General features: G+C 38.7%; 1 protein-coding gene across 2 annotated transcripts; it reads right to left on the bottom strand.

The window, feature by feature from the left end:
- Positions 1–468: 468 nt before the first annotated feature.
- LOC110213530 (glutathione S-transferase-like) lies at positions 469–17,656 on the bottom strand. 2 transcript variants are annotated; one of them, XM_020993911.2, is made up of 6 exons: positions 17,447–17,653; positions 13,164–13,215; positions 9,731–9,866; positions 6,973–7,114; positions 1,826–1,957; positions 469–1,108 (listed from the first exon to the last, which is right to left on the bottom strand). In XM_020993911.2, exons 1-6 carry the CDS (start codon positions 17,531–17,533, stop codon positions 938–940), a joined length of 720 nt encoding a protein of 239 aa, XP_020849570.1. In that variant the 5' UTR covers positions 17,534–17,653; the 3' UTR covers positions 469–937. The 2 variants fall into 2 exon arrangements, with proteins under 2 accessions (XP_020849570.1, XP_020849571.1); XM_020993912.2 differs by lacking the exon at positions 1,826–1,957 and having other exon boundaries at positions 17,447–17,656.
- Between the last annotated feature and the right edge of the window lie 555 nt (positions 17,657–18,211).

The raw sequence follows: 18,211 nt of genomic DNA, 5'->3' as shown, positions 1-18,211 counted from the left end.
TAAAATATCTGCTTGGAGAAATAAAAGCTCTGATTTTTCTCCTGAAAATGCATCTTTAAGTTTACAAGACAAGGGCTATTTTAAAAGGGGAAATTTTCAAAGTTATCCTTCAGTTTTTTCCCCTTGATTGTATTAAAATTTATCTTTTTTTTTAAAGTAGAATAAAACCATGATTAGCAGTGTCATGGGGAGAAAGGAATAGGGTATTAATTGAAGTTTCTCATTAACTGGGAACTAAACAAACCAGTTTTTTCCTGTTGTTTTTTTTTTTAATGAAAATCTTTCTAAAATATTGGCAGACTGCTTTCCTGCCTAAATTCTGTACAGTGAAGATAACTGAATGTCACTTCTTTTGTTGAGGAGCCTGAAGACTGTCAGGGCAGGTGTGAAAGGTTTGCATCTAAAAGGAATCTAATGCATCATCTACTAAGGTTGGGTTTTTTTCTTTAAGAAATCTTTAGTATCATCTTGTTTTCATATGATTTTCAGTTTTATTCCAAAAGTTTCCACTTTCCAGAAAAATTTGGATTAATTGAAGCAGAGATAGTGTAACAGTTGAAAAAGTGTTGAATTTGGAAACAGGAGACCTGAGTTTGAATCCTGACTACCACCTATTGCCTGGGTGACCTCTGGTAAGTCACTTAACCTCTCTTGTCAATTTCCACATCGGTAAAATGAAGAGGATAGATTCAGTGCCCCTTAAGTTCTATTTTGCTCTAAATTTGGCCCTAAATATGTGAGAAAAAGAAAAATAAAATTTATAAATCTATGACCCTGAGTAAGGTCAAATTCTAATCAAACTAAGTTTTATAATAAGCAATGTAAAGATTAGGTTTTCCAATATATAGCAATATCTATATGGAGGCATATCATATTTACTAGTTACTGAAACTAGAAATGCTATAGGAGCACATTCTAGTATTTTTTGTGGGCATGACTAAAAGTTAGCTAATAGAGTACTTGAGTATTTAAAAAGTAAGCCTTTTTCCAAATTAAATATCTTCTTTACAGCTTCAAAACTTGCATCATCCACCAGTGGCTTTCTTGGACTACCAGGCTGAAGGAATTTCTGAATCCTGGGGAGTTTGCTGATTCTAGCTTTGAACTCCTAAAATGAAAAAAAAAATCACATCACCTGTAAATGAAGCAATTAGCCTTGCCCATTTGAGTAGGGCCCTAGGGATGCTCTTGCCAAGACCCTTTGGAAGCTGTTTCATCCTGGGGGAAAACTGTGTCAACCATTTTTACCCTATGGGCAGTGACATTTAAAAGTCCTCAGGAACTTCCGGCTCTGCAAATGTGTAAGGCCCTTCCCCCCCCCCCCAGATATCATATATCATGTCATACAATATAATATAAAGCAATATAACATAATATAATATAATATGATATCATACAATGTGATATAATAAATATATGAAGGAACAGCCTTCTCTTTTAAAAATGTATGAAGTTTTACTTCCTTAATTGCTAGAAAGGATTTGAGCTCTGGGCTCACCAATGCTCTTCATGCCTACCATCTGAAAAGACATCCAGCCATCATCTGAAGGGTGGACAACAGATGGCTGGTTTGGTCCACAATGATTTGTGAAGACTAAGGATCTCTGTTCTTGGAGGAAGTGTACACAGAGGAAATTCCAGATCTTTTAAACAAACATGTATTTATCCCTTACTATGTGCTCAGCACTGTACTAAGCTCTGGAGATACAAAGAAAAAAGCAAAAACTATCCCTGCCTGCAGGAAGCTTACATTCTAATGGGGAAGAGGACATGTACATTAATAGATATCTGCAATATTTGTAGTGAATGCTTTTGATGGAATTACCTGCAGTTTAGGGAATACCAAGAGAACATCAGACTTATATTCTTCAACCATTAAGATGAGTTCAAGGAGATGGATATCTGCCCAGCTCAGCTGGTTGCCCACAAGGTAGTTTTTGCCATGGTCTTTTAATGCCTATAGGATCAATGACAAGGAGAGAAGGGAGAGAACTTGTGGGAACATACAGCACATTTCTTGAAGATAGTGTATTTATTATTTGAAGATAGGGCATTTTCTCTGGCTGTCCCCCATGCCTGGAACACTCTCCCTCCTCTACTCTGACAGCTGACTTCCCTGACCTCCTTCAAGTCCCAACTAAAATTCCATCTTCTACAGAAAGCCTTCCCCAACCCCTCTTAATTCCAGTGCTCTCTCTTTTAATTATTTCCTTTTTATCTTGTGGGCTGCTAGGTAGAGCAGTGGATAGAGAGCCATGCCTGGAGTCAGGAAAACCTGAGTTCAAATGTGGCCTCAGACACTTAGCTGTGTGATCCTGGGCAAGTCACTTCACCTTGTTTGCCTCAGTTTCCTTATCTGTCAAATGAGCTGGAGAAGGAAATGACAAACCACTCCAGTATCTTTGTCAAGAAAACCCTGAGTGGAATACAACTGAACAACAAAATCTATCCTGTACATAGGTTGCTTTGTATATATTTGCTTGCATGTTGTTTCCTTTAGATTGGAAACTGCTTTAGGGCAGGGACTCTCTTTTGCCTCTTTTTGTATCCCACAGTGCCTAACATATGGTAGGCATTTAATAAATGTTTCTTGACTAACAAGGTAGTAATAATTTCTCCCTTTGTTTGTGTCCTCTTCTAAATTGTTCTCTTTGAGTATTTTTGCTCTTTCCATTATACTATTAATTCATTCAATAAACATTTATTAAGCTCCTACCATATATACACCAGGCACTGTGCTAAGTGCTGGGGATACAAACAGGGGCAAAACACAGTCTCTGCTCTCAAGGTGCTCCCAGTCTAATGGGGAAGCAATGCGTAGACTACTGTGCAGAAATGATATACACAGGATGAATTGGAGATACTCTCAGGAGGAAGGAGGACCAGGAAAGGCCTCTTGCAGAAGGCAGGACTTTACCTGAGACTTGGTGGGAAACCAGAGAAGTCAGGAGGCACACATGAGGAGGGAGAAGGTTATAGGCAAGGGAGACAGCTAGGAAAAATGCCTACAGGGCCTAATTGTTCCAGGATCTCTAAGGAGGCCAGTGTGAGGGGGTAAGCTTTAAGAAGGCTGGAAAGGTAGGAAGGGGCTAGGTCATGAAGGGATGTCTTTATATGTGATACTGGAGGCAACAGAGGGCCACTGGAGTTCACTGAATTGGGTTGGGGTCGGGGAGGGGGGGGATGACATGGTCAGACCAGAGCTTAAGGAAGTTCATTCAATTTGACAGCTAAGGGGAAGACGCCTGTGCTGGGGAGTGACTTAAGGCAGAAAGACCACCTGGCAAGCTACTGCAATGGTCCAGGCATAGAGTACGTTACAGACCCTGCTAATTATTTCCTATTTATGCTGCATATAGCTTGCCTTGGAGATATTTGTTTGCATTTTGTCTCCCCCATTACATTGTCAGCTCTTTGAGGGCACGGACTGCCTTTTGCTTCCTTTTGTATCCCCAGCACTCAGCACAGTGCTTGGCATATAGCAGTTGCTTAATAAATGTTTATTGACTAATGTTTACATATATTGAAAAGTTCTAGTTCTCTGAGTATTAAGTTTATAATAAAAAAGTAAAACCTGATATATTCTTACAAGTGAAATAATTCCATCCCCCCATTATGGGAGAGAGACAGAGACAAAGAGAGAGAGAGAGAGAGAGAGAGAGAGAGAGAGAGAGAGAGAGAGAGAGAGAGAGAGAGAGAGAGAGAGAGAAGGAGGGGGAGAGAGAGAGAGAGGGAGAGAGAGAGAGAGAGAATTATGTGAATTATGTAACCTAAGATTTCATAAGACAATTTTTAAAAACAAGAGTACTGGCCGGGAAATCCAGGGAATCTGGATTCTTTTTGTGACTGTAATAGTCACTAGCTCTGTAATCTTGAAAAATTCTCAAGGCCTCAGTTCTGTAAATGGAATTGGTTGAATTACCCCTTTTTTCTTACATTACCTGCTTCACAGTGCTGTAGTGCTTAGCATGCATGTCTAATCCATGCTTCAAGTGGTTCTTCCCCAATGGGCCTTGGATCCTTTCCTGAGAAGACTTTAACTTAGGCCTGATGATATCCCTGCTGTGGGGGAAGGTCTAGCCGCCTTGACTACAGTATCTTTTTCAAGTTTGATGGGGAACTTCAGCTCATCCACTCTAAAACCTCTCAGACTATCTAAGCATCAAGGTCTAAGCTACCCAAAACTGTTAGGTGGCGAAATGGATAGAAGACTGGATCTGAAGCAAAGAAGACCAGAATTCAAATTTAATCTCTGCCACTAGCTATTGTGAACTTTGGCAAGTCATTTAACCTCTGTCTGCCTCAGTTTCTTCCACTGAAAAATGAGGATAGCAATAATACCTACCTCCCAAAGTTATTGTATCAAATGATAAAATATTTGTAAAGCATTTAGCACGGTGCCTGGTACATAGGTGATACTTAATAAATGCTTATTTCTTTCTTCCTTTATTTCTCAGGGTGCATAACTCCATGTAAGAGAGAGAAACATGGAGTTACAAAAAATTTTTTTAAAAAACAAAAGAATTTTTTTCTTCCTTCCATCCTTTTTTCTTTCTTTCCTTCCTTTCTTCCTCCTTCCCTTCTTTCCTCTCTTCCTCTCTCCTTTCCTTTCTTCTTTCCTCTCTCCATCTTTCTCTCCTTCCCTCCTCCCTTCCTTCCTTTTCTCCTTCCTTCCTTCTTCAGATGGAGGCTTAGGAATTGGTAGCCAAGTAATCTCTTAATTTTTTATCACATCAGGAATTATTGAATGAGTAACTATTTCTTACAAATTACAGAAAACTGCATGTTATCTCTCTACTCACATCTGTTAATGATTGCCTCATATTTACCCAAATCCCTTATAATATTCTTCAATACTTTTACAATGGCCTTATTTTTATGGTCAAATTCTATTACTATAATTTAAAATCTTCTTGGAGTTTTTCTTGGTATAACTGCACACTAAATGCCTAAAGTCCTGGCATTGATTTTGTTCAAATTCAATTTAAAAGTCTATTCTGCAAAACATTAGTGCCAATGCAAACAAAAAGCACATAATAGTGTGTAGCAATGAAAACTAAAAAGCACACATGCACACAAAAACAATAACTAATTATACAGCAGGCATTAGCAATAAGTTCAGGGCCACGTGCCACTCAACAGCTGTGTAATCAATAACACAGAACTCCAAGCAGCATTTACTAATAGTCAATACCGCCGTAGGCAATAACCCACTGGCAGTCATGTTGCATGATACATTTGGAATCCTACAGGAACCACTGAGTTAGGCACAAAAGTGAATCTTAAAAGAGAGCAAAATCCAGTAAATCCTGGACTGGGGGAAAGCACTTCCATCCACTGAAGAAAAGAGGGGGGAAAAAGAATTTAAAAAAAAAAAGAGAAAGAAAAATAATTACTTTTTGATGAAATGAAAAATATTTCAGCCAAAATGAAACATCTTTAAGCTCAAGGAAACTCACAAAATTTCAAAAATAAAATTTACAAATCCCATGGACAAGCTAAGGTCTCTTCTAGCTATGGCAATCAGTAAAACACATGACATATCCCAGACCCAGGTTACAGTATAACCTGATTCCCTTTTTTTCCCCATTGTCCTTTGCCCATATTAGGATACCAATGGGATCATCTGTTGACCACATTTTCAGGTTGTGTTGACAATCTGTCCTCAGGAGTTGTAAATTATAGAGACAGTACTGTTTCTAAAATCCTTTGTTAACACAATACCTTTTTTTAAACCAAGGAATAAACCCTCAAATATTTTTTGCTGTTGTTTTTTGGCTAGGCAATGGGGTTAAGTGACTTGCCCAGGGTCACACAGCTAGAAAATGTTATGTATCATCTGAGGCTGGATTTGAACTCAGGTCCTCCTGAATCTAGGGCCAGTGCTCTATCCACTGCGCTACCTACCTGCTCCCAACCTTTAAATATTTCTAAAGATATTCTCCTACGATGGATTCCATGAATTAGCTTTCACCATCCTTCAAAACTGCCTGACCGATGGATAGATATCTTTTCCCTCTATGACAGAGGAAATTTGGGTATCGGCACAACAAACTTCTGTTTTGGTCATTGTTTAACAGACCAATAAACATTCCTTAAATGCCTCCTCCATGCAAGACAGTGTATAAGGTGATGGCTAAAACCAACCTAGTCTCTGCCATCCACAAACTTGTAACCTAGCAGGAGGAGGATGCTAAAATGTTGTATCCCCCTATAGAATGTAAGCTCCTTGAGGGCAAGCTCTATTTCATTTTGTCTTTGTGTCCTCAGTGCCAAGCCCAGTCTGTGTTGTATAGCTGGCTCTTTAATAAATGCCTGTGGTTAGGCTGAGGCTCTTGGTCTCCCTATGTATTTAATGGGTGCATATTAAATGATTTAGTCAGGACCAAGTCTGTCCCAGAAGGGCTGCATTGTACCAACTTTATAAATAGGTGCAAAAAATGTCATTGAACCCCTTCCATTTTTATCCTCACAGAGGATTGCCACCAGCCCTTCCCCCGTTTACCAGTCTAGAATGGTGCATAGGAACTTCAGGAGGACAGTCCCAGGACCAGCCATATAATTTTTAAATGTAAAAAAGAAATATTAACAAACATCTCTCTTGCAACACCCTGCATGTTGTGTCTTAAGTGGCTACCTATCCTACCTAGCTCCAGCTCTTTATGAATTCATAGGATCATAGATTATAGAGCTGAAGTGACCTTAGGAGTCATTAAGTCCAACTCCCTTATTTTTCAGATGAAGAAACTAAGGCCAGATAGGACAAGTGACTTGCCCAAAGTCACACAGCTGGTAAGTGTCAGAGGCAGGATCTGAACTCAGATCCTCTGTTTATAGAGCCAGTGGTCTTTCTTCTGTACCACAGAGCCTCCAATGTTTCTGAATTGTCATGCATTTGCTCAGATTGCAGTGGAGAAAGTGTTTGTAATTTCAGTGAATATGCAGGTAGATCACACACTCATTGGTCCATACCTTCTCATACACTGGGAAGAATCTTTGCGTGGCTCTCTCATTGACGAAGCTAAGATTCTTCTCCTGCTCTTCAGGCAAAGCTAATGGGAGCAATATAATTATGTCGTACAGATCTCTCATTCCTTCCACATACATGTCAATCCTGGAAAAGGAAAGAGGCACCAATAACAATATGATTACTAGCTCATCCTATTACTGAGAGACTCCAATCAAAAAATGTATGTAAAATGCTTTGCCAGGTTTAAAGCTCTTTTTACATATGTCATTATTATCAAATGCCGGAGCAAATAAAATACTATATGTGAAAATGCTTTTTTAAAAAAAGTATAAAGTTATTGTTCATCATTTCAGTCGGTTTTGACTATCACCCCAATTGTGGTTTTCTTGACAGAGATACTGGCATGGTTTGCCATTTCCTTCTCCAGCTCATTTTACATTTGAGGAAACTGAGGCAAACAGGGCTAAGTAACTTGCCCAGAGTCACACAGTTAGTAAGTGTCTGAGGCCCAATTTGAACTCAGGAAGGGTCCTGACTCCAGACCCAGCACTCTATCCGCAGCGCCACCCATCTGTCCCTCCCCCCCACTCCGAAAGTGTAAAGTACTGTTGTGCAAATGTAAGGTATTATGACGTAGCAAGAAGGATTTCATAAGCAATTATTAATTTATTAATAATGTATTATTTTATTATTAATAGCTAGTAACTTATTAACTTATTAATTAATTTATTTTGTGGTATTATTTATTAATTTAGTATCATTAATTTATCTTTGTAGTTTAAACACTGAGATGCACCATAGAGTAGTAGATACAGAGCAGGGCTTCTTAGATGTTCTCTATCATGGATAATGAATCCTTCTCAGAATAATGTCTTTAAATGCATAAAATGAAATACATAGGATTACAAAGTGAACCAATTATATTGAAATACAGTTATTGGCAAAATATTTAGATAAGTTCACAGGCCCCAGGGTAAGAATTCTGCCTACTCATATGTATATTAAGGCCCAGATACCAAAAATGTTCCATCTACCGACTGGCATGCAGGAGCTTCCTTAGAATAGAAAAAGAGCTTGATTCTGGGCTTTAAAAACATCAAGCCCCATTTAAGACACTTTCAACTTGGTTTGGACAAACGTACAAAACCACTGAGTAAAGGAGAATTTACTGTGAGTTGTTGTGGTTTTGTGTTTTCAGTCCAGGCCCGTAATTTCATCAGTGAGGGCAATTCCCTGAGCCTTGAAGATCGACAAGTCCCCTCTCATTTATAGTTCATTTATAGTGTTAGGGAAGCACTGAGAAATTGAATAACCTTCTTGGGGCTACATGGCTAGGGTCCACTTAAGCCTGGACTAAAATTCTGAAGTCAGATTGTTTTACTCTTTGTATTCGTACTGTCAGGGCTAGCATGGTGTCCGGCACATTTGTTGTTGTTCGGTCAATTCGGTCACGTCCAATTCTTCCTGACCCCATTTGGGGGTTTTCTTGGCAGAGATAGTGGAGTGGTTTGCCTTTTCCATCTCCAGCTCATTTCACAGATAAGGAAACTGAGGTAAACGGAGTTAAGTGACTTGCCCTGGGTCACGCAGCTGGTAAATATGTGAGACCCAATTTGAACTCAGATAGACGATTCTTCCTGACTCTAGGGACAGCACTCTATCCACTGTACTACCGAACTGCGCACATCAGCACATAGTAGGCACTCCATAATTACTTGTTGATGTATTGATTCATCCAGTATGGGTTGCATGGCCTCTCCATGATGAGTTAATAAACATAGAAGCTGTTTTTTTTAAAAAAAGTCTTCATTTTCATTGAGTTAATAGTGAATTTGCATATTGTTTTTGAACTCATGCTTTTACTAACCATTACAAATTATTTTTTTGGGTGGTGATTGGGGTTAAGTGATTTGCCCAGAATCACACAGCCAGTAAGTGTCAAGTGTTTGGTCTGAGACTGGATTTGAATTCAGGTCCTCCTGACTCCAGGGCCGGTGCTCTATCCACTGCGCCACCTAGCTGCCCCCCAAAATGATTTTTAAATTGTAGTTATACTATTTTGAGATCTAAAGCCAGTATTTCTTCTTTTTTGAACAAGTCATCTATGTATCTGTGAGTGGGCCAGTCCATTGCAATATATTAAAAGGAAAGTATTCCCAACATGCCCATTACGTTAAGATTGAGTTCTACAAACATTCCATTAGATTGTAAGCTCTTTGGGACTGTCTTTTGCTCTTTCTGTATCTTCAGCATTAGCACAGTTTCTGGCACATAGTAGGTACTTAATAGATATTGACTGATTGATAAGCAGCCTACAAAACCCAGTATTGTTACTTTATAGTAACACTCTACTAAGCAGCTAGTGATTTAATTTCCTTCTTTAACTGCTCCCCACTTTGATAATACCATTTATTGAGGATATCTACATCAGGACTTGGACTTAGATCATTTGGGAAAGGGAGTTAAGAATTTTACATATTTACTTCCATAACATGCTGATAAGAACATTCTTGCTTTGTCCATTAAATAAAAGGAGATACTTTCTTAACGTAATTTCATTGAGAAGCAGGGGAAAGAACAGATAGAGAGCTGACACTGAACTCAGGAAGACCTATGGTCAAGTTTTACCTTTGACCTGCACTTGGCACTGTGACCCTGGGCAAATCATTTGTCAGAATCCACTGTCAAGTAGAGCTTTCCTAAATAAAAAAGGGTCACTTCTACTTTACATTGTAAACATGCAAAAAACGATTACTGTACAGGACTTGCTCCTTCAGGTCCTTCCCATACAAGCTGTATTTTGCAGCTATATATCTCAGGATGGCTCTGGATTGTACCATCTTCATTCCATCAATTTCAACCATTGGCACCACTTGTTCGTACATTAGTTTTCCATCTAAAAAAAGGAAACAGAAGTCAAGTCAGTGGCTTACTCCCCCTCATAAGAGTATGATCCTGGGATCATAGTTTTCCAACCAGAAAGGACCTCAGCGGTTGTCCAGTTTAACCCTTCCATTCTATAGTAGGGGAAATTGAGGCCCAAGAAGGGTGAGGGACTTCCTCAAGGTCACATGGCTAAGTATCAGAAGCAGGATTTGAATCCATGAGCTCTGATTTTAGAACCAATGCTCTTTCCACTGTATCAGCCACACTGTGTTCCATGGGGGGTTATTTTCATTCTAGAGACACTGCCTCCCACCCTGCAAATGGGATTGTGCTTGCTGCTAAATAAGGTTGTTCAAGATGTTATGAGTGACTGACTTACTCCCTACCATGTATTGAGAAACATGGACCTTTTCGTTGTTCCTTGAACAAAACACTTCAGTCTCTGGACTGTGTGTCGCCCATGCCTAGAATGCTCTGCCTCCTCATCTCTACCTCCTGTCTCCCCCGGCTTCCTTCAAGTCCCAGTCAAAATCCCACCTTCTCCAGGAAGCGTTTCCTGACCTCTAGCTTACTGCTGGTGCCTTCCCTGTGTGCGTTACCTGCAGTTCACCCTGATGCATCTTGTTTGCTCATAATTGTTGGTTTGCTGTCTCTGCCCCATCAGACTGTGAGCTCCTCAGGAGCGGGGGCTGTGGGCTCTCCCCCGCCTCCATTACATCTACTCTTATTTTTATTTTTCAATTTAATTTATTTTGTTCTGAACTTATGAAATAAAACAAACATTTCAATAACATAAGTAGTATAGAAAAAAAGATGATTGTTAAAAAAAGATTTTTCTTTCTTTCTCTCTATCCCCTGTGCTTATTGCAGTGCCTGAGCCATAGTAGGTCCTTAATAAATGCTTCTTGACTGACTGAAAGCTACAGCTAGAATGCCATTAATTAACAACAGTAGTTTTGAGAACCTACTATGTGCACTTCAGTATGCTAGGTACTTTGGGTGGTGTACATGAATAAAGGAAGGACCTCTTAGGATTTATCTGTGACCTTGTGGGACTAGGGAACTCCCTATATGGGAATTTCCTCCATCTCCCCAAATGAGGGCTCTATCTATGACTTGGTCTACACACTGTCTGCTTGGGTAATCCATGATTCTTGACTTAAAGGATTTTGCCTTTAAATCTTCTCTCACAAATTGATATCTGCTCCCTCCTGCCTCTAGCCTCAAGTACAAACTCTACTTTTTGCATCCAAAACCCTTCATGGTCTGTTCTAGCCTGTCCTTCTGCACACACCCTGCTTCCCAGACAAACTAGCTTACTTGCTTTTCTGCCCACACAACACTATATCTCCTATCTCCTTGCCTTTGTATGAGCTGACTTCCATCCCTGGAATTCCATCCCTCTTCATCTTTCCTGATCCCCCTAGTTGCTAGCACCCACCTTCCCCTGAAGGTTACTTTTCTCTTGCAATTCTTTTGTATTTGAATAAGTTCTATATTTACTTGTACAGGCAGGTAGGTGGCTTGGTGGATAGTGCTGGATCTAGAGTTCCAGCCTTGTCTCAGACATATGCTAGCTGTATAACCCTGGGCAAGTCACTAAAGCTCTCAGCCTCAGTCTGCTCATCCATAAAACAAGGATGATGACAGCACCTACCTCCCAAAGTTGCTGTGAGGATCGAAGGAGATAATCTTTGTAAGATACCTTGGAAACATATAAATGGTATGATGATGATGGTATTTATGCATAATGTTTCCCCCGAAAGAATATAAGCTCATTGAGGTAAAGGACAATCATTTTTTCATCTTTTTATCTCCAGTAACTTAGACAGAACCTGGTACATAGTAAGTGCTTAATAAATGCTTGTAGATCAATTGATTGATCCACACCCTCCCCCCCCCCACCTTTCTTTAGCTCCCACTAACATATCAGAGGCCAGGGTCTCATCAGCTCCCACTTAGATTCTTTTTTTCCTCTCTTTTTAAAAATTGATTTATTTTGGACTTAAATAGCAAAAATTATATACACAATAAGAAAAGAAACATATTATAAACTTGAATACAAAATCAGAAAAAAAGAAAAACATTATCATGTGCACAGGAGAGCGTAAGGGAGGGATCAAAATATACAGCAATGTATTTCCCTTTCAAGAAAGCCTGTATAAGAAATACTACTCATTGTGTTCAGAGATATACATCTTTCCTTTATTTTCTTGTAAGTTTTCTTTTGTTCTCTGCTGTGCACTATTTACTTTGTTCTTTTCCCTCCCTTCCTTCCCCACTCCTCCAAGATGATACAAATAAGCGCTGATATATTTACAGATACATACACATTTACATGCAGACATACATGTACACATATATACTTATATGTATACACATATATACACAAAGATATATACATGCACATACATGTGTACACTTAAGTACACATACATATACTTAGATATCTATAATCATACTTATATATAGGAATATACATTCACATGCATCTGTGTAAGACCACACTATACTTATTTGTTCTCTGTTTCTCTGAGGGTGCATACCCTCTTCCTTCACAGGTCTGAGTCTTTCCATATTTTTCTAAGTCCACCAACTAGTCATTTCCTACACCATAGCAATATTCCATCCTTTTACTGTCTAGTTATTTGAAATGGCCTAAAACAATAATGCTTGATATGACTGACATGTAGTGCACTTTCCCTATTTTTCTCTAATGATTAAATCTATTTTAGCTTTAATTTTGTCTGCCACCTAGATTCTTTCAGTGTTTCTCGTTGGGGTCTATACCTCCAGTCTCTGTCTATTCCAGATCAAACCTTCATAATTCGTCTTCCTGAGACACAGCAATTGTCCAGATACTTCTTTGCCCACACACAAAAAACCCTCCAGTAACTCCCACCTGCCTGCTCTTTTCTCACATTCAAGCTCCTCCATGACCTGACTCCAACCTAACCTTTCCAGTCTTAAATCCCATCATCACTCTTTACTTCCACCACTATTCCTTCATAGAAGCCGAGGGCCCTTTGTTTCAGGAGGAAAAAAGCTTTACTTTCTTTCCTGATGTGGCTGTTTGAAATTCAAACCCTACCTCTGAGGTACAGAAGAACACACTTGTGTACTGTCCTAGGTAATTTCCCATCCATGCTGTGATTTATAACATACTTTTTCACAACTGTAGAATCAGAGAATTGTAGGGCTCCAAGGAGATCTTAGAGACTTTCTGTATGTCTTTTCAGGCAAGGCAAGGGTAGTTAATCTGATCTTCATGGACTAGCAGAGCACAACAGCAAGGCTTTGAACTCACCCTTAATTAAATTTTGAAGGTCTTCAGCTGTTTCCAAAAACACTTCTTCAAACTAGAAAGGAGAAGAACATATGAGGGTATCAGAGCAATGGAATCATAGAATGTTAGCATTGGCAGAGACCCTAGGGATCACCTAAGACAACTAGGTGGTATAAGGGGTAGAGCACAAGACTAGGAGTCACAAAAACCTGAGTTCAAATCCTGCCTTAGGTATTTACTAGCTGGGAGACCCTGGGCAAGTCACTTAACTTCTCTGGGCCTCAGTTTCCTCATCTGCAAAAATGAAGGCTGTGTGTGGCCCTCCACACATGCAAGAACTAAATGATCTCTAAGGTTCCTTCCAACTCTACACCAATGACTCTGATGCTTTTGTCCAAAACTTCTTGAATATTTTGGTTTCAAAACCCCCCATTACCTTCTTAAATGTAATATTATTGAGGACCTATCCAAAGAGCTTCTGTTTATGTGGGTTCTATCTATTAATATGTGCCATATTAGAAAATAAAACATGAATTTTAAATATACTTATCAATTCATTAAAAACAAACCCATTATGTATTAACATAAATAACACATTTTCATGAAAAATGACTATTTTCCAAGACAAAAAATTAGTGAGAAGAGTGGCATTGTTTTACATAATTTTGCAAATCTCTTTAATGTCTAATCTTAGCTGGATTCTTGTATCTGCTTCTGCATTCAGTCTGTTGTAATATGTTGTTCTGGATGAAATATGTGTGTATATATACATATGTACATACATTTATAGATATAGATAGATAAAATCCAGCTCCACAGAGATATATAATTGGAAAAGGGAAGAGTATTTTTGTAGGTTATTAACATCTTAGTATTATTATGAAAGGAGTCTTGATCTCAAATGCTCCCTGAATGGATCTTTGGCAACTTCAGACTACACTTTGAGAACCACTGTTCTAGTCTACCTTCCCCCCCCTTTTTTTTAAATTAAAATACGAATCTTAGAGAAATGATTACTAGATTATCAATGCCAATTTGTATTTTTTCATTTTTGTATCTATCCAATGCCTGGGAGAGTGATTCTGTCAATCATATTATGACTTCATATGTAAGTGCTGTTGTCTGAGGCACATAGAGGTTAAGACTTGCCCAGGGTCATACAGAGAATAAGTGTCAGGGGCAAGATTTGACTTCAGGCGTTCCTAATTCTAAGCCCAGAGTTCTGTCAATACAATCACTACAGGCTACTTTATTTATTTTTTTGGTGAGGCAATTGGGGTTAAGTGACTTGCCCAGGGTCATACAGCTAGTGAGTGTTATGTGTCTGAGGCCGGATTTGAACTCAGGTCCTCCTGACTCCAGGGCTGGTGCTCTATCCACTGCGCTGCCTAGCTGCCCTGGACTACTTTTCTATGCCTTTTGGGGTTAGAGAGGAGAGAGGTGTCTGGACCTGTGATTTCATAGATATAGGACTGAGGTATCAAACCAGCTGCCTGCAAAATTCCTGAGTGCATGCCCAACCAGATTAAAATGTAATTGGAAAGTGTTTATAAATAAAATTAGATGCATATGATTTAGTGGTCCCCACTCCTATTTGACTTTGACACCACTGATAGAGGGAATACTTTTTTTTTTTGCATAAATAATAACTTTATTGTCACTTGATGTGCTGAAATGCAAAAATATTTTTAGCAACAAGATACAAAAAGTATCTGCACGTAAACATCAGCTGATTAAAAAAGAAGCTGGTTCGATGCAAGTGTTTATACAGATATTATATATTTTCTAAATCATAATCACCTCAATACTGGTTTTTCATTAAAACAATGTGTTTATTTTCAAAACAGGACACACGGAATACAGCATTAACTGGACTGCCATGCATAATGATGAAGTCAAACATCTAAAGAATTCCCACAAATTCTCCTTCAAATATAAAGTCCATTTACTACAAACAGAAAATAAACTGTGACTCTAATTCAATTCAGCAAACATTTATTAAGCTCCTACTATGTGCAGAGCACTGGTTAAACTACTTTAATCTTAATAGTTTATAAGGAATCTCTGTGTGTGTACAGGTATGTGTGTGTATCTTTCAAATACATTAAAACCAGTGATCAATGTTACTGAGTCACTTTCAAATAAATGAAATTAATACTCAAAATTTGGACATACATTTCAATCTGGACTGAAATATTGGTTTAAAAAATAAGAAACCCCTTTAAAAGGAAATAGTGAACTCATAAAATTTCATTCTTAAAATACATATTTTAGACCATGAGAATGCAAATATAAATATCTGACATGTTTGAATTAGGGAAAAAAAACCTCTTTCCATTCAAGAATACTGTATAGAACTGCTCGCATTAGATTTTTAAAAATAAAATCATCTGAATAAAGGACTTGTTAGATTTTAGGAATGTTCTCAATTATACATTAGCAAAGAACATTTGCTTTCATATTCAATTGTAAGCTTACTACAATGTCAAAGAGGGAAAGAAATTAATCCAATATTTTCGTAATTTATTTTCAATCAAGTTTACATATGCAGCAGTAATACTCGAGAAAACTTAACATATTTTGATGTTTTATAACTTAATTTTATAATAGAAGTCCTAAAAAGGCACTCTATTTTCTTATTTCAATATGCAGTAAATTGACCACATAAAAAAGTATTTTATAGCTTCCTCGCTTCCTGAACTGCCTCTTAAATAAAACAAGTTGAAATATCTGAAACTAACCTATCATTTTAAGATTTAACTGAGTCCTCTTTTCAGAAAAAATCTCTCTGTAAAAATACTACACACACATACATACAAGCATGTACACACACACACAGGATGACCACACAACACATGCAAAATTCGATGTAGGGAACTCTTGCTGAGGAAACCCTATCTACCAGGGTAAATCAGTGACTGCTCTGTGATATATAGTCTTAGAGTCAAAACACCCGGGTTTAAAACTTACTTCTGTAGCTTACTGGTTGACCTAGGGCAAGTCACTTAACTTTTCTGTGCCTCATTTTTTTTTTTATCAACAAAAAGGGAGTGTGGAGGAGGAAAGACATGAACTAGATGGCCTCAAGATCTCTTCTAGCTCTCTATTTACGATCCCATAATCCTATGATTTACCCAAGGTCACATGGCTAATTAGTGACAGAGCCATGACTACCATCTGAACCTTCTGACTCCCAGACCAGTGTTTTTCACTATGCCACACTGTCTAATTAATATTGTGACTATTATTAATCATTGTAATTACTGCTCATAGGCTCATAGATTGAGACTCTTAACCTCTTTAAATGGCAACTAAGTGGTGTGGTGGACAGAGTAGTCTTATTTTCAATCCTGTGACAGAATGGGGTCCTATGATTAGCAGAACTTAAGACCCTCAGATCCTAGGACACAGGCAGAGCTGGAAAGGACACTGGGGGTTGTCTCATCCAATCCCCTCATATGGAAAAGAAGAAACTGAACCCCAGAGAGGGGAAGTGATTTACTAATATCACTTAGGAGTGGGGGAAATCATTCATCACCACCTGAAAGGTTATTACAAATTTTTCTAGTATATCAGTCTAAATTATCAATGTTTAAAAGTTTAGAAATTTCACATACGTAATGAATCTGAATCTTCCACAGTCTCTACCCAAAAAAAGGAAGCCAACAAAAATGAAGAAAGCTAAAAATCTCTTTAGAAACTAGCCCAACCTCTGTTCCTTGGTATTTTTCAATATTCCAAAGTGATGGGCTTTTAAATTAATAACAACACTAAGCAATAATGGCCAGACAGTTAAGGAAATAAATTGGAACCAGCATCATTCTTTGGGTTATGGCATAGAAAAAAAGTATTTTTTTTAAGGAGTCATTGTAGGCAAAGATCACAGAATATCGAACCTAGAAGGGGATCTCAGAAATCATGCAATGCCAGCCCCCTATTCTACAAGTGATGAAGCTGGGACCCAGAGATGCAAGCTAGCTTGCCTAAGGACATCCAGCTAGGAGGTAGTGGTGCCGTGACTCAGACCCTGGTCTGCTGAATCCAAGTCCAGTGAACTTTTCACTGGGCCTTGATTCTACTTACAGATGGAGAACTCAATCAACACTTAATTATCAAGATAAATTTGCCCTTCAAATTGCTCCTGTGGCTTAGTTCACTATCAAAAAAAAAAAAAAGAGGGTGATCACCATGATTAGACCCCTTTTTTGGAGGTAGTCATTAAGTAAGCTCCACGTGACTTCTCCTCTGCTAAATATTCACTGAGTCAGAAGAAAGAGCACAAAGATAAGAAATGAAGCATCTACCTCCACCCCAGCAGCTGCCAGGAGCCAGCGCACCGATTCCATTCTGCCTCTGCCATTGAAGTAATACAGTATGGGCTTTGCAGCCATGATTCTCAGTTCCTGGTTTTCTGAAAAACAAGAGAGAACCAACAGCCTGACCAGGACCTAGGTAGACAAGCCGTCCTTTTTGTAGTCCTTGCTGTACCGGGGATATATGAGAAAAACCCAAACTCTCAGGGCCAATGATTCAGAGGCTAGATGGGGGAGGGGAGAAGAGGGTGGAGAATCATGTGAAGAGAAAGATTCAGACCTCCCATTTTCCCCCAAATACAGGCTGAAGGCAGTTAGGCCAGGATCTATTTAACTGACTGAAATACATTTGGGACTTTGGTGAGGAGGGCCTGATCAACTTAACCTGGTCCACATGCTATAATTGAAATGTGAAGATGAAGGATAATTTTTATCATTATATCAAAGTTGGTCATCCGACTCTGGGTGTCACGGATACTGTATAACTCCCTTTTTGACTCCAGGTGTTGATTGGGCCCGATCCTAGTTATGCAGATGTGGCTCAAACCACATACAGGGAATTCACTATTAAAACCCAGAAACCACAAATCAAGTAAAATAATTTTCATTTAGGACAGACAGCAAAATAAATGATAAGAGACCTGTGCTTTGATTTATGTAGCGAGCTCCCTGGAGAGGAAATTCCCTCTACCAATAGCACATCTGCCATCGTCTTGGGGCTTTTAGTGGGAAAGCTGCATGGGACACAGAGAGGTT

Source organism: Phascolarctos cinereus, unplaced genomic scaffold (assembly GCF_003287225.1).
Source record: "Phascolarctos cinereus isolate Bilbo 61053 unplaced genomic scaffold, phaCin_HiC Scaffold_5;HRSCAF=322, whole genome shotgun sequence".
Classification (NCBI taxonomy): domain Eukaryota; kingdom Metazoa; phylum Chordata; class Mammalia; order Diprotodontia; family Phascolarctidae; genus Phascolarctos; species Phascolarctos cinereus.
This window is presented reverse-complemented; position numbering and strand designations above follow the sequence as displayed.